The sequence below is a fragment of the Zootermopsis nevadensis genome, unplaced genomic scaffold (assembly GCF_977971745.1).
Source record: "Zootermopsis nevadensis isolate Lab colony 2312 unplaced genomic scaffold, Znev_1.0 Znev_ptg000010l, whole genome shotgun sequence".
Classification (NCBI taxonomy): Eukaryota; Metazoa; Arthropoda; class Insecta; order Blattodea; family Termopsidae; genus Zootermopsis; species Zootermopsis nevadensis.
The window spans coordinates 1,885,001-1,902,106 of NW_028259142.1; the positions used below are offsets into that span (position 1 = coordinate 1,885,001).

At 39.9% G+C, this 17,106-nt stretch overlaps 1 protein-coding gene across 2 annotated transcripts in view; it reads left to right on the forward strand.

Moving 5' to 3' along the window:
- The window catches only part of LOC110828073 (uncharacterized), a 112,306-nt gene that overhangs the window by 75,179 nt on the left and 20,021 nt on the right, over positions 1-17,106 (forward strand). For both annotated transcript variants that reach the window (XM_087346188.1, XM_087346189.1), the window contains exon 2: positions 2,913-3,047. In XM_087346188.1, the coding sequence (XP_087202314.1) occupies positions 2,913-3,047 (135 nt within the window). The remainder of the gene's footprint in view (positions 1-2,912; positions 3,048-17,106) is intronic.

A 17,106-nucleotide genomic window follows, 5' to 3' on the forward strand; every position in this document is an offset into this window, starting at 1 on the left:
AGTCGAAATATGACGAATTTGAACAAAGCGTGACCATGCGTGACAAAGCGTGACGAAGCGTGACTAGGCGTGATTTATAGTAAAGGCGTGACGAGATGTTGACAGAAGAGCCGAAATATGGCGAATTTGAACAAAGCGTGACCATGCGTGACAAAGCGTGACGAAGCGTGACTAGGCGTGATTTACAGTAAAGGCGTGACGAATTGGTTCCACAAGTTTCGAATCGCCACAAAAATATTCAAAACTCTAGAGAAAATAACAAAATACAATAACCTAACCTAACCTAACCTAACCTAACCTAACCTAACCTAACGTAACCTAACCTAACCTAACCTAACCTAACGTAACATAACCTAACCTAACCTAACCAAACATAACCTAACCTAACCTAACCTAACCTAACCTAACCTAACTTAACGTAACCTAACCTAACCTAACCTAACCTAACCTAACCTAACTTAACCTAACGTAACATAACCTAACCTAACCTAACCAAACATAACCTAACCTAACCTAACCTAACCTAACCTAACCTAACTTAACGTAACCTAACCTAACCTAACCTAACCTAACCTAACCTAACCTAACCTAACCTAACCTAACCTAACCCAACCCAACCCAACCTAACCTAAGCTAACGCAACCCAACACATGCTTACGTTACCATTGTTACTTATTCTAACGTATTGCAATGTAGCCGAAAATAACCGAACTGTACGTAAGATAAATTAGACTTAACGAAACGTGACATGGTGAACACGCGTGTTCAAGCGTGACAAAGCGTGACTAAGCGTGACCTGCGCTCACGTCGTGACAATAGATTACCATAAGTGTCGAAATGTGACGAAGATTTACAAAGCGTGATGAAGCGTGACTAAGCGTGATGAAGCGTGACTAGGCGTGATTTACTGTAAAAGCGTGACGAGATGTTGCCAGAACAGTCGAAATATGACGAATTTGAACAAAGCGTGACGATGCGTGACTAGGCGTGATTTATAGTAAAGGCGTGACGAGATGTTGCCAGAAGAGTCGAAATATGACGAATTTGAACAAAGCGTGACCATGCGTGACAAAGCGTGACGAAGCGTGACTAGGCGTGATTTACAGTAAAGGCGTGACGAGATGTTGCCAGAAGAGTCGAAATATGACGAATTTGAACAAAGCGTGACGAAGCGTGACTAGGCGTGATTTACAGTTAAGGCATGACGAGATGTCAGAAGAGGTGGAATATGGCGAATTTGAACAAAGCGTGACCATGCGTGACAGCGTGACGAAGTGTGACTACACGTGATTTACAGTAAAGGCGTGACGAGAAGTGGCTAGAGGAGTCGAAATATGAGGTATTTAACAAAACGTTACCATACGTGACTAATCGTGACAAACAGTGACGAATCGTGACGTACCGTAACGGCGTGACGAATTGGTTCCACAGGTTTCGATTCGCCACAGAAATATTCGAAGCTTTAGTGAAAATAACGAAATACATAAACCTAACCTAACCTAACCCAGCCTAACCTAATCTAACCTTACCTGTCGTGACTTCCATATGAATTTGACCTATGCATGACCTCATTTTGACATGAGTATGGTTATCCGGCTATTTACTGTTTGACAGTAGTAAGTATGAAAATATATGACCTTGAGAAATTTAAAGACCCGTGTCTGGGAAGCTAGTGGACCGATTTTGTCGTTACCTCCATATGACCTTGAACTATGCATGTCCGCATTTTGACATGAGTATGGTTAACCAGCTATTTACCGTTTGACGGACATAAGTTTGAAAATATGTGACGTTGAGAATTTTAATGACCCATATCTGGGAAACTAGTGGACCGATTTTGACGTGACTTCCATATGACCTTGACCTATGCATGTCATTTTGACATGAGTATGATTAACCAGCTATTTACCGTTTGGCAGTTTTAAGTATGAAAATATATGACCTTGAGAAATTTAAAGACCCGTGTCTGGGAAACTAGTCCGATTTTGTCGTGACTTCCATATGACCTTGACCTATACATGACCTCTTTTTGACATGAGTATGGTTTAGTTACGTGTTTTAAGCTGATATGTAATTAATATGATAACGATACTTGTTAGAAACTGAAATGTTTTTGACGTGAAGGGTATGGTGTTTTATACGTCCGAAGAATATTTGATTTTTACGAATTACAGAATCAGATAAGGGAGATTTACCCAAATTCATGTTGAACTGAATGCAATTTTTTATTTTAGATTTTTAAATAAGTTTACTGCAAATATATAATAGTTTTACGTTCCAAACAGCGTTAGTGAATGAGGTTTTTTGCTGCCTCCATAATCAGGGTGACCTTTGAAACGTCTGTAAAATAACACTACACGGCGAAAGACCCCAGGAGCATACGGAATGCATGAAGTAGGTAAGAAATGCACAGAGTACAACATTTTTGTCCGGACACGTGAAAGAAAAATTCAATTTGTTAGAATTAAGTATAGACCTCAAAGGATGGATCTTAATAAGATATGATTTGATATAGATTGGATTCATCTGGCTCAGGGTAGGGACCAGTAGAGGCATTTGTGAAAACGGTAATGAATCTTTGGGCCGAATGAACGGCGCAAAGAACTTCTTTGATATTTGAGCAATTATTAGCTTTCTAAGTAGACTCCATGAAGTTAGCATCTAAGTGAGGTTTTTATGCGATTATTGTTCGCCACTCGAAATCTTCTTAGTCGGGATGTTTATCTGCAAGTAATAAGTGAGAAGACAAGGATGAACTCAGGATGGTCCCGAAAGGAAAATTGAGTGAGCGGATATCCAGACCGTTTTAGGTACTTTAACAGAATTTTAAAAAAATAATCGCTTTTTAACATCCACTGTAACAACATGTCTTCCATTTGAAACTGAATGCGGGTTGGTGGATTTTTTCACAGCGTTCAACTTCCTCTGCTTGAGGGAGAAGCCCGCAGGAGCCATGTTAGGTCCGCGACAACACCAGCCAATGAGCAGCGACGATCTGCTGACGTCAGCATTGGATGACCCTGACTTCGACGAGGTCACAGCTGCAGGTAAAGGCACAATTTCATTTGCAAAATGTTTACTGATGTTTCATTTGATGCAGGTAAAATGACGATGTAAAGTGAGAAACTTTGTGTGTGGCTGGTCGGAACTGAAACCTTATCTGTGGAGACCCCCAACACAGTCAGTAGGGCGTGTTAATGGATACGAATTTGCCACTTTGTGTCATTCTACTACACGTCTGTGTAAAACGAGTTTTCGGGGACCGAGTCACCGCTGTACAAATATTCCGCCCCGTATGCCGCTACCAACCTTAACAGAAAATACGTTTGATAGTGTTTACTAATTTTGAGTAAACATATTCTCAGCTTTGAAAATTACTTTCGGGTTTCATAAATGACGATTAATCCCTTCATTAGATACTGGTAAGCTACCGTCAGTTTCTCAAGACGCATTCTGTTCCACAGAGTTGTTTAAAAAATCAGTGTTAATACGTATGTATTTATGTACTGCATTAATTTTTATACGGTGTAGGGAACGTACGCTCCAGCCTGCCATATTTCGTTTCTACTACACGCACGTTACAGGTGTCGGAGAAGTTGCCTATACATCGCGGCGCGTGCACCCCCTCAAATAACTTTCCTGCTTCTTAACCGTGAAACTGATACATACCTTGGGGGGCGTATGAGTTACGTATTGAAGTTTAATGTTACAGATACTTACCAGTTTCGAGATTGGTACAATTCGTTGGGGGATTTTCGTAATTTTACCATCCTGTTCAGTTCCTCTACATGCGTCGTTTTCTGATAACATCACGACCTTAACCCTTTCCATTTCAGTGTTGTTTTTAATGTTGCCTCCAGCATGTAAAGTACAATTTATATTGCTGAAAAGCGTATTATTAGTTTGAGAGATAGCGGATAAAGTTTACTCTCCTCGTAAATCCAATATTCCTTTAAGCAAAGCACTGAAAAGGTTAAAATGTGTACTCAAAATCTGAGTTCAACTAACGCATGCCAGGATAAAACTGTGAAACGCTTGAAGAAGCAAGAATAGCATTCAAAAATTTAGTGAGGAATTCCATTTTATTGTTTGATATATTATTTGAATGTACTAGCACGTAATATAGTTGGATTATTTGAAGCTGATGAATAATTCTAAAAAACTGATACAAGACACAAACTGAATTTTATTAATATTTACTGGTAATAATAAAATTTGTCGGAGGAAAACTTGGCTTCAAAAGGGGCGGTAATTAAATATAATCAGTTCGAGACGAAATTGTAAGATCAGAGGACGCGCCTCTTCAGATAGTATAAGTAATGTGTGATTTTAGACGTTAGGTTACATCCTTTTACAAAAAGAAAAGTACAGAACTTAAAATAATGTTCCTGATATATTCCTAGGCAGTCATAAATCCTCTGTGTTATTGGAGTTTTTTCAATTGGATTAAACACAGCGAGGATATTGTTATACTTTGGTTCCGAGTGATTATTTCTGTGTTCACGTATCCACACCTGTCCATACCACACCCAATTAGCTTCAAACTTGCCTTGCACGCCTCAAATATCAATTTTGATTGCGGTTTCAACCACTAGACAGCTAGTGGGAGGGGCAAATGACTCTGGTTCCCATCGATTATATATATATATATAGTGTGTGTACGTGCAAAAGAAAACTAAGTTAGGAGCGATCCTAAGACACACACGTGTGCGAGACGCCGTAAACAGAAGTAGGTCAGCGCTTGGGACTGCTATTTCATTGCTCAGAGCACTGGAGGAAAGTAGAAGTTGCTCCCGATATGTAAAATAAACTCAGTCGCGTGGTCTCTGAGGTCTAATTTTATGTCTCACTGCAAACACCGCGTTCCACGCCTTTTCTCAGGCATTCAGGATGCCCTAGAAAATAACTTATTAGTGAAGATATCCGTCTTCTGGGTTATTGCGCTGTGTAGTCTGGTCGATGTTAACCGACGTTTCAGAGGTCATACTGCCTCCGTCATCAGAGTATGAAGATTTCTGTCTTCTGGGTTGTTGCGCTGTGTAGTCTGGTCGATGTTAACCAACGTTTCAGAGGTCATACTACCTCCGTCATCAGAGTATGAAGATTTCTGTCTTCTGGGTTGTTGCGCTGTGTAGTCTGGTCGATGTTTACCAACGTTTCAGAGGTCATACTGCCTCCATCATCAGGGCGATGAGTATGAAGATTTCTGTCTTCTGGGTTGTTGCGCTGTGTAGTCTGGTCGATGTTAACCAACGTTTCAGAGGTCATACTGCCTCCATCATCAGGGCGATGAAGATTTCTGTCTTCTGGGTTGTCTGGTCGATGTTAACCAACGTTTCAGAGGTCATACTGCCTCCGTAATCAGGGCAGTATGACCTCTGAAACGTTGGTAAACATCGACCACACTACACAGCGCAATAACCCAGAAGACGGATATCTTCATACTCACCGCTGTGAGAATCTCAAGTCTTAAACTTATTAGTGCGTCTACACAGCAATTTGTTATTATAGTTTCAGTGTTCATTAAGAATCCACTACATGCTTCGATCTTAATTGGCCATCTCTTTAAGTGCTCCAAACTATTAGTTACGTTATTGTCAGTTTGTGTTCGCATTTTCCGCTGTTGACTTCGCCACGTAATGACCCGTGTCTTAAGCAGCTTACTTGCCTGTTATAGTAGAGTGGTGTATGTAGGTGTCGTCACCCGTGGAAAGCCTTAGCTGAGCTAATGAGCACTTGAAAGTTTTTAAAGCTCATAATATCCTAATTTCAGTTCATGTCTCCTTATTTGATACTGCCACTAGTTTGATAAATATTTCGCGTAATTATACTCTTTACCCGTAGATACTAGTTTATCACAGCTTAAAACTAACGTGGATCTTAAATTCACGGAGTTAGCGACGTTGGTCTCCTTGGTTGTAACGTCATGTAGACTTGTAGGTAGATACCAATGTTTTGTGAGGAATATGCTGCCTCTATCTTCAGTGTTGAAGTCAGAGCACCTACATGTGCACATGGCGTCACAATACAGGGGGCCCTCTCACGTCTTCAATTTCGTGAGAACCTGAAATCTGATGTTGAAACTTTGTAATTTATGCGGGTAATCTCGTACAGCTGTACAGTCGAGAACAAAATGAGTCAGACTCGTGCTATCGACAGAATAAATTCACCGAATCTGCAGGATATTTATTAGTTGGTGTTCGTTATGGAGAGAAAATAAAATACTGAAGTGGTACTGGGAAATGTTGTGTGGGTGGCTGGAACGTGGATAGAACTGGCTTGGGGTAGGTTCCGTTGGCGAGATTTGATATTAGTGTCACAGACATTTTGTGTTCTACTGCCAGGGGGGTAGCTGGTAGAAAAATAATAAAGTGTCTTAAGATATTTCTGTTTGACTTGGTCGTTGTTTCTTAAAAACAAAAGAATGTAATTTGTTTGTAACGGAAGATTTAACTTGGATAAGTTTTTTCGAACCTTGATGCTCTACTTTTTAGGGCCTGGGAAAATACTCGGCAGTGTTCTTATCGATTTCACGTCCTCTAGATAACAAATGAGGACTATTTATTGAAACGTCATGACAAACAATTAAAAGCTCTGCCAGGCGAACAGGTTGACGTATCTTTCGGTTCTCTTTAAACATTTGTATTTTACTTTGATTAATGTATAATCAAAAATAAAATATTTTAACTGTTTGAAACTATTATCTTTTTTATCACACACCTGTACGTGATGAGAATGTAGGCGGGCCTCGGATTGAAAACCCTTCTGTGGGATAAGTTTACGTTACGGCCTGCGAAACACAAATGCGATGCTTTGTTTGTCTTGAACCTACTCTGGTCTGATGAACTGCTTGAAGGCAGACGACAGACAGAAAACATACATCGTTGTTAGAACTTTGCGGGTTGCATTGCGATTTCCTTAATAATCCGCGTTTGTGATTGATTAACCCACTTAATCGGCCCCGTGCCCCGCCGACTCTGTTCATTAGTGATCCGTTTCCTCTCTGTTCCCTGATTGGTCACACGCCCTCTCAGTTCACCCGTCCACTTGGGCGATTTGACTGCTCAGGCCTCGATCGGTGCCCCCCTTGTGCCTGCTGTCTACTTCCGTCTGTGTTTACTTTTCCGAGTGAGCAATGCATTCCACTCTTGCACTACGTATACAAGCAGGTGAAAGTTTGGAACGAATTGGGTGATGAATGACATGCCAGTAGTTGAGACAGAGGGGAGGAATAATGAGAGTTTCCCTAACAAATTAATGAACATTTGGGTTTCGTAAACTGTGTAAACCTCACTTTTTTTTTCCTTCTAAATGTTTGTAGTAGATCGCCCCTCTAACATTTAAACTCGGGATGTGGGTTTGTTTACGGAAACCTAACCTATCCTCGCTTGTCCTTACCGCAGATGCGCATTCAGAAGATACGAAGTTTTTTCGTTCCTTTATTAATGCGTCGGCATTTTATGGGCTCAGTTTGTTTTACTGAAAAATTCACCGGTTCCAATGCGAAGAGATGTGTGTTTACGAAAAACAATTTTCGGAAAGTCCTTACAAATCATGTTGACGCTTTTAATAAATTTATAGAAATGTGAACACGTAACTTACGTGCTTTTAACCTGGCATCGGTAAATTGTGAACGATGGATAAAGGGGATGCGAATTGAGGCTCGAAGTGGCCTATCTCCCCTCTCGACGTTCTTTGGAGCCTATGGCTTCGAGACTATGATGGGACAGCAGGGCAGACCAGTCTGTGTGTTTACGTCGGGAGTGAACGACTCGAGGAGAAAGGCTGAAGGCAGGTCTGTTTTGGGGGTCTGGTTTGACGTCTCAAGTCGTATACCCAACCGGACACTGAGCCCTGGGAGGCTTGACTGAAAGGTGTCTTTGTTATCTTTATTTCTATGTTTAAATATTTTTATTAAATATAACCTTTTGATTAATCGGCCTGGGATGGTTTTGGCCTCAGTAACGTATTCCGGCAGTCCCCCAATCGGGGGTTGAGAATGTAAGTGTTCGTGGAGAATTTTAAGCTAATTTCGCAAGATTTTCCTGGGGAGATACTGAATGAAACCATGCGGTTTTCGGACAGATACCTGTAACCTCACAAATATAAATTGCTGAAGTCATTTAAGGCTAGTAAGTTTCTAATGCTTTTCGGAAACTAATACATTTCGAACACTTAACAATGTTTCTTAAATTGTTTGCGGTATATCTCAGGTACTCAAAATGTATCGAATTGTGATATCGATTACTGTATAGGAAATATCAGAAAATCTGTACCACATATGTAAATTCTGATTTCAAAGCTATGATATGCTTGACGTCAGAATATTGTATGTTTGTCCGTGCAGTTTTGAATGTTTAAGTAATTATTAACTTATATTCGACCTGTAAATGCAATAGAGACGAGAATGTGATATACAAAACAGTAAATTATTGTTAATCTACCATTCTGCAAACCACATAAATGAACGGACTGGATGGAATGTAGATATCAAAATGATTGTTGAAATACCAGACTTGCAATGAATATAAATTACAATTTATTTGTGTTCATTGTTGACAAGTACTGATAATAATCAGTGACAATGACCAGAACAAATCCACAGATTTATAACCACCACAGCTCTGGGTGGTAATAAATCCAACGATACGTTACGAAGTTCAAATGTTTTTTGGAAAGGCCTCAGTCACGAAGAAATTAAGAAAGAATATTAAATTCCTGATGTGCTCGTTACCATTGAGTTCAGAATCTTCTGCCTTACCGTATCATTTGTAAGAATGTAAACATTAAAATTTACAAATATATAATTATATTGTTCTGTAAGGGTTTGAAACTTGGTCTCAGGTCCTAAGGAAATAACGCAGTTTGACAAGAGGACCTATGAAAGAGGAAATAACAGATAACTGGAGAAAATTACACAGTGAGGAGCTTCTGAGACGTGCGCTCTATGTAACACGCGTGAGAAAATTTTTTGAAGACATTCGAAGCGAAGAGAACACTCGGGAAATCTGTTATTTGTTTGTAAGATAATATTAAAATGAACGTTTAAAAACAATGTGATGATGCGAATCGGATTAATCTGATAACGGTGGTGGGGTCTTGTGAACACGAAATCGACGCATTGTGTTTTTTTCATAAAAAAAAGGCGGAATGAGTGACTTTCATAGTAGAAAATCCAAAATTTCAGATAAATACAGTACGACTGACACGAAATACAGTGGCAGTGAGCCGCTGAGATTTTTTTTTTTGGGGGGGGGGGGGTTGAAGCGGAGTTGGGGTTCTAAGCACCGTCAAAAAAAATTACAATTTTTTTCCCCCCCTGATCGGTCTTTCGTGTGAAAATATTAATTCAACCGAATGGCTGCCTGTCGTTTAAGAACACTGAAAAATGACTAGAAAATGGCGTTCTGCATCAGCTCTGTGAGTGGGAGGATAATCCCAAGGAGGAGATCGTCTCGGCTGTGGCGAAACTTAACATTCGGTTCAATTTATGTTTTGAGAATTGGCTCGGTTCAAAACAAGTTCTGCCAATTGCCTAAACATAAATTGAACCGAATGTTAAGTTTCGCCACAGCCGAGACGATCTCCATTCGTCTCCTCATCCTTTGAATTCCAGAGGGAATTCTGTGCACCAAAACAATTAGTAAATGTCCACTTTGTCTTTACGCGTTGCGTATGATTCTCACTTTAAACAGCGATTATTTCCTTAAACTGCGTTAACTAGTTGATCTTTGTAATGGTGAAGTGTGGTGTTTTCTTCGCGGTACGGACTGAATCTTTAAATATTATTTAGATGCCTACGCACTGTATCTATGAGTTTCGCGTGATTCTCACTTTAAACAGCGATTATTTCCTTAAACTGCGTTAACTAGTTGATCTTTTCAATGGTGGAGTCTAGTGTTTTCTTCGCGGTACGGACTGAATCTTTAAATATTATTTAGATGCCTACGCACTGTATCTATGAGTTTCGCGTGATTCTCACTTTAAACAGCGATTATTTCCTTAAACTGCGTTAACTAGTTGATCTTTTCAATGGTGGAGTCTAGTGTTTTCTTCGCGGTACGGACTGAATCTTTAAATATTATTTACATGCCTACGCACTGTATCTATGAGTTTCGCGTGATTCTCACTGCAAACAGCGTTTATTTCCTTAAACAGCGTTAACCAGTTGATCTTTGTAATGGTGAAGTGTGTTGTTTTCTTCGCGGTACGGACTGAATCTTTAAATATTATCTAGACGCCTACGCACTGTATCTATGAGTTTCGCGTGATTCTCACTGTAAACAGCGATTATTTCCTTAAACTGCGTTAACTAGTTGATCTTTTCAATGGTGGAGTCTAGTGTTTTCTTCGCGGTACGGACTGGATTCTTATATATTACGTAGATTAACTTCGGCTTCAAAAGGGTTACGTATTCTCAGAGGACGGTAATGTGAAAAAATGACGATGGACGGACTGTAACAATAAATAAACGTCTTTGATGGGTCATCAGTGGCTGAAACGATTGTGACCTATGACTTATTGTCTAATAGTTTTCTTCGCTTCAGGTCGAAATGTTCCGTCATCAAAGTTTGATTTTGTGCAGGGTTTCGTCCCTATTACTTCTTACCGGGAAGAAATATCGCTTCGTTTTTTCAAAAAAGAAAGTAAGAAATATCCTTCACATGGGACGTTAAGAGAGGTATCGTTAATGCATGACTGACTCCCCGGTGCGGCATTACAGATTTATGAGCGCTTTAAGCAGGGCTTGTTAAATTACGCCGCGTCAGTGGGCGCCGTAACAAGCATTTTGATTAGAGCAGCAAGGAACGGATATCCCTCGCCTCGTCGGAAATATCTGTGCCCGTGAAATGGAAACTTCTACGTGGGAACAAATTAAGGCAGCCCGTTCCATGCGTATTCACTTTCTCGTTCTGCGGTCACAGTATTCATGGCACTGACTCACTGCGCATGTCTGTTCGAATCTTGACGAGTGTGTCATACAAATTAATGATTACGAGAATCTTAGAATGCGCCGTTAAATTTAATTAACACTACATATTCTGTTAATAATATTGCGTTCTGCCAGCTAATATTTTCATAAGTTGATACCCCTTTAAAGTCGAGTGGTAATCATATGTACCATTTGTTTTAACAGTTAAGGCTGCTGAACTTAGCTATCTCGTATGATTCTCCGTGTAAACAGCGAGCATTTCTGAGATAGTATAGTTGCGTCATATTGTGATGTTAATTAAAATAATTATTATATTTGTTTACCGTCAAATCACAATAAAATAGTAATATAAGATAATTAAAATGATTAATATATCATCTTATGTTCCATATCGAGCATTCGATTTACATCGGAACATTCACAACATGTTTCGGTTTATCAAACCGTCATCAGGTGTAAATTATAAACTTTTAAACTCAAATTACAATTATTTATAGTTTTTACAATTTTATAATTTTATCATCTTTCTCAGTATATTTTATGGAAGTTGTGTCTAGATATTATTAATATAAACATTATTGTTGAGGTGGTGTTATTGATGTTTATATCAGTCTGTGAAGTAAAAGATTCGAAAACATTAATGAAATATGATTGAATATAGAAAACAAAATGAACTAAAATAATAAATAATAGCAAATAAACATACCATATATGAAATAGCAATCGGTTTAGATGTCTTCAGAGGAGAGATCCAGAAGTGTTACCATCTCAGAACAAGGTTCGTTATTGACTGCGAGCATTTCCTTAAACAGCGTTAACCAATTGATCTTTGTAATGGTGAAGTGTTGTGTTTCCCTTGCGGTACGGACTGAATTTTAAAATAAAGATGGCTGCTTTTTCAGGCCGTGACTCATTGTGTAGACTTACAGGATGATACCAACGTTTCGGAGAAGCATACTGTCTCCATCTTTAAGGCTGAGCGTTGGTATTTACGTACGAGACCACAAGGCGTCACAATCGAGAATAACATCATCCTCGTCGCCATGGCAATTTCAAAATTTTAAACACACAATCAACGCAAGCTGCCTCTTGTGAGACACTACACGGGATCATGAGGGGCGAGAATTCGTTCACAGTGAAAGATCGGCTTGAGACATTTCTGCGGACAGTTACTGATATCACATCGATCTCTGAAATTCTGACCAACAAGTTAGGAAATATACGAATAAAGTAAAATTACCTCGTGTAGGCCAGAAATTTACATTTGAACTTCAATATTTACCAGTGGCTCCACTGACGTCAGAATAACGAAGGTAACCATGGTAACCTGGTGATTCCCCACCCAATACTTTTGCAGTCTTCAGTTTCGAATGCGTCCACAGCGTGTACTTCGCCTTGCCCCCCTCCCAACAGCGTAGGATAATAATTTTGTCGAGAATAATACTGGTATACTGGGAACGACCCGTTCTTCAAGTGCCTGAGCACTGCGGGTCCCAACTTTCTCGTTGGCTCGATCTATAGACATTCGGTAGGACTCCTTGGACCAGGGATCGGCCCGTCGCAAGGCCTCTACCTGTACACAGGACAACGCTGACAAACATCCGTGGCTTGGGTGGGATTCGAACCCACGGTCCCAGTGACCAAGCGGCACAAGGCCCACGCCTCAGACCGCACGGCCACTGCAGACCCCGTCGAGAATAACAAAACGAAAACCTTTTTTAAGTGATCGAATTTAAAATCTGAAAAAAAGAATCGATAATTATTCCGGAACTTGCTTTGTATTTTATCAACTGTTCCATCTGTACATCCCCATCTTCATAATTTAATCAGTTTTTCGTGTACTTTATTCATCTGTCGTGCAAATTAAGGACCAAGTCGTTACTTGTCTAAGTTAGTAATAAGTTCTTCGAGCTGCATTCTGGAGTACGCGCTCTCGCTGACTCTGTGGCCACACACAAAATGTTTACACGTACAGAGTGGAGCGTTTCCAGGATTGGACCCTGATATAATTACACAGCAAACAAAACCTAATCACCTTGTTGACTCCAGTCATTGTATTGAGGCTCGTGAGACATAGATGCGTCCGTACTATTGATTGGAGCGCATTGGCCTCGGGACAGTTCCCAGTTATCTGTCACACTGTGCTGAATGTGTAGTTTGGCCGATTCGGGCTAGACCATACGTACGTGCTGTAAAGCTGTTTTTTCAAATGAGTGTGTGCGGGCCCTGGATCTAATTTATGTAAACAACTAACTCTATGAAGTAGAATCCTTGACGAAGCTGACAGTCGACTTTTATGTTCGTTACAGATGCACAAAATTCACAGGTCTCTGTCCTGAGTCAGATTAATTCAGTGTCAGCTCACACACTGTTTCACCAGGACATTTTAATAATATCTTCTAAGCGCAAATTTTTCGAATTTTCTTACATTTCGACCTTTAAAATAATTTTGTATGCATTTATTATCCCACATGCGTGCTACATGCCCGCCCATTTTCATCTTTCTAGATTTGGAGCTACCAAATCGTCTATGTAGTTTTATCCAGCCTCCTGTCACCTCAACCCTCTTATGTCCGAAATACTCTCCTCAGCACCCTTAACGTGTCAGATCAATTTTTCCATAATCTATCCAGGAAAATACCCTAAAAGTACATTAACCTCTTAATTCCGTATAATTTCCAAGTAATTATTCATTAATACTTATATCATTTTTTCTGAACTACTTATAGCCTTGTTAAATAAACCATAAATAAAACAGAATTTAAGTTAGTGGTTTTATATCTAATCATAAATAATCGAATCACGGCTGTGTCAATTCTGCGACCGATGGCTGCATTGAACCACCTTGGATGAGGGTTTTGGAAGAGATTATACTTTCACTGGGGATTACTGATGAATTAATTTTGACCGGCTGAATAACTGTCAATAGTTTTTTTTTAATTTAGTTAGAATCTACAGAGTGATCCAACTTGTTTTTATTTATCTAGTTAGATGTTAAATTATATTCATCATTATGTGGTTAGATGATTATTATCGAATGATGTATATTTCACGAACACCTGAGTTTATGCTAAATTACCTTGATTGATTTTTCTCACAGCTCTGTAGCGTCGAGTACAAATGTAACTTTATTTCTAGATATTACTTTGGATTTTATTTATCATATTTTATTGTAGTTTTTGTAGAGTTATTTTGTTTTATTCTTATTTGTTTTTTGGGGGGGTAGCCAGTGTGATTGGTTTTCATATAATTGTCGTACAACGTGGCCTGACGTCATACCAAATCCTCTGTGAAATTTCTTGTTTTCGCAAATTTCTTTTCAAGATCATGAGCGCGTGAGACACAGTCTTCGGAAACTGGGTCCATTGGGAAGACGGAAACAAATCAAAAGAGAGCAGGACATTGAAGGGGGTTGGAAAAGAAACTTGTGAAGAAAGATATGAGAAGGAGAACGTACGATATATAAAATAGAAAGAAGGAAGAGAATGGGAAACTGAGAAAAACACTCAGAGAAGAAACATCTTGTTTTCTTTACTTTCGGATTTAGTAGCTGATGTCCTGGAAGAGTTTCTTTTCAAGATAAGAATAAAAGAATAAAAGAGTTTTCTGTTGAGGATGAAATGCATTTTGAGGACAATCACGTATAGAAGGCAGTGACGGAAACTTGTGTTCAAAGGAAGGACAATACATCGCTTTGGACGTGTGTTATTATTATTTTGCGGGCTTACGTTTACAGTCCTTTCATGTTTAAGTAAGATGAAAACGTTCGATGAGTGGAAAAGTTTGAGTGTCTTTATTGCACTATCAGTCTTCCTGTTACTAAGCAACAAACGAATCTCTGGGGGCTGGAGGAGTTCAATGGAGAACTCGCGACCTCACACTTTTCTACACTCCTTCGATTGTTTCATAATGAGAGATCGGTTTGTGGCGCCATCTTGTACACGTGACCTCATAATAATACCTGAACATACTCTCTCGTAATGAGTGATAATATTTTTTAAATTATGTAACTTTTATTTGGGGAACTTTTGGTAAAATGTGAAATAACATGGCGGACGCGCGAAAATTTCTTGTATGTTTTCGTTTGAGAAATTTTTAGATTTTTAGATGGAGACAGACCGTAAGAAAGTAAGGACAGACGTAGGTGAGGAATGCAGGGAGAGACAAAGAGGAAAGCGAAACGGAAACTAAAGAACAGAGTGAGAAGAAATGTGGCCTTCCAGTAATGGCATTGTGTGTATACATAGACTATCGCCAGTTTTAATTAAAATCACCTGAACCTTGAAAAATCCTATTAAAACATGGAACCTGAATCTGCTACGTGAAAAATCAAAGGGTGAAAATTTTGTAGAACACTTTTCACTCGCGTGCCTTTTTGAAAAAAGTTTGTGTGCCTGCGTGTACATCGATCTAATTTCAACTCTCCCGTGCGTAATATTATAAACAATATATCTGCGCGCGCGTGATTCTAGTGGAGGCTTTTTCGCTCTGGACGAAGTAACAGGATGAATCACGGAAAATGTAACGAGCATTTTTCGTAATAATTCGGTAATTACAATTACTTTATTTTAAATTCGTGTATTATTAGCCTACGCTTAAAGGTTGCGTCATTCAGAAAGCAAGTCATTTTACTTACTTCCAACCACAATACAACAACAATACTGAATTATTACAGCCATTTTCTATTATTACTGCTGATGACAATTCCTGTGTCCCGAAGTGTTATAACCAGTCGCTGGCCTTGTAATCCTGGGGTCTCGGGTTCGATTCCCGGCGGTGCCCGAATTTATAACTTGTGTTGGGCAAGGCCGTGGTCTAGGCAACACGGAGTTTTCCTCCGTGGCATCCCAACAATTACTCCATTCACACACAGAAGAAGGCAATGGCAAACCACTTCTGGATCATCTGCCAAGAACGTATATGAACAGGTCTCAGTCCGAGAAAAGGATGGAAGGATCCTGTTCATATGGACCTGTCGTCGGACAGAACACTAAATAATAATAAGATGAGGTGGTCTAGCGGTTAGAACGCTGGCCTTGTAATCCTGGGGTCTCGGGTTCGATTCCCGGCGGTGCCCGAATTTATAACTTGTGTTGGGCAAGGCCGTGGTCTAGGCAACACGGAGTTTTCCTCCGTGGCATCCCAACAACTACTCCATTCACACACAGAAGAAGGCAATGGCAAACCACTTCTGGATCATCTGCCAAGAACGTATATGAACAGGTCCCAGTCCGAGAAAAGGATGGAAGGATCCTGTTCATATGGACCTGTCCTCAGACAGAACACTAAATAAACAAATAGTTGTCAAGACACGAATTGTTACAAGCTTTACGAACAGATGCGAGTTAATGTTTTAGATATGATCTCGATGCAATTGGAAATTGTTTGGGGGAGTTCATACGCGTGGTACCGACGCTCGTGAGGCAATGGGTCTTGGAAGAGAGGGGGCTGGTGATCTGCCCACTTCGGGCGTTCGATGAATCGACCCCGGGCGTGCTGTTTGCCCTGTATTTGAAAATATCCTGTAAAAAAAACTTTAAAACTAGGTGTCGCCGGTTGCAGATAGATGCCTCGCCTTTCTCCTTTTTCCATACTTCTAATTGCTTTATATTCTTTATTAGGAATACTGAGACACGCTTAGGTCTACAGAGTTCTCACACTCGTTGACATAGAATCTAAATTAACGTGAAATATAATCGCCTTTGCCATTTGCTCTCCGGACAAACAACTTCACACCCTTTTTCGAACACACAAATTCCATTGGATGAAGGTCCCACATTAATTCCGCTCCTTTACCACAGGGAGGATGAGCCGAATTGGAAATAGATCCCACGTTTGATTTTAAATCTCCTTTTCATGTACGGCGGTTACAGGGACAGACAGTCCGAAGTTCTGCTCGTTCGAATTTCAGATACACCTAGTTTTCTAAGCCTCTTTGTGACGTAATAAAAAGGGACTTGATGCGAACGGGAAGTTAACAAATTTCGGCAACTTTTATGACTCTTAGACGTTACCAGTTATCACGAGTTTTTGAGTCAATTTCTGTAGGTCCGCCCCGTTCTGAGCAAACGTGTGTTAAAAAAATGTACACATTTTATTGACGTCTAGCGGTTAGAACGCCGGCCTTGTAATCCTGGGGTCTCGGGTTCGATTCCCGGCGGTGCCCGAATTTA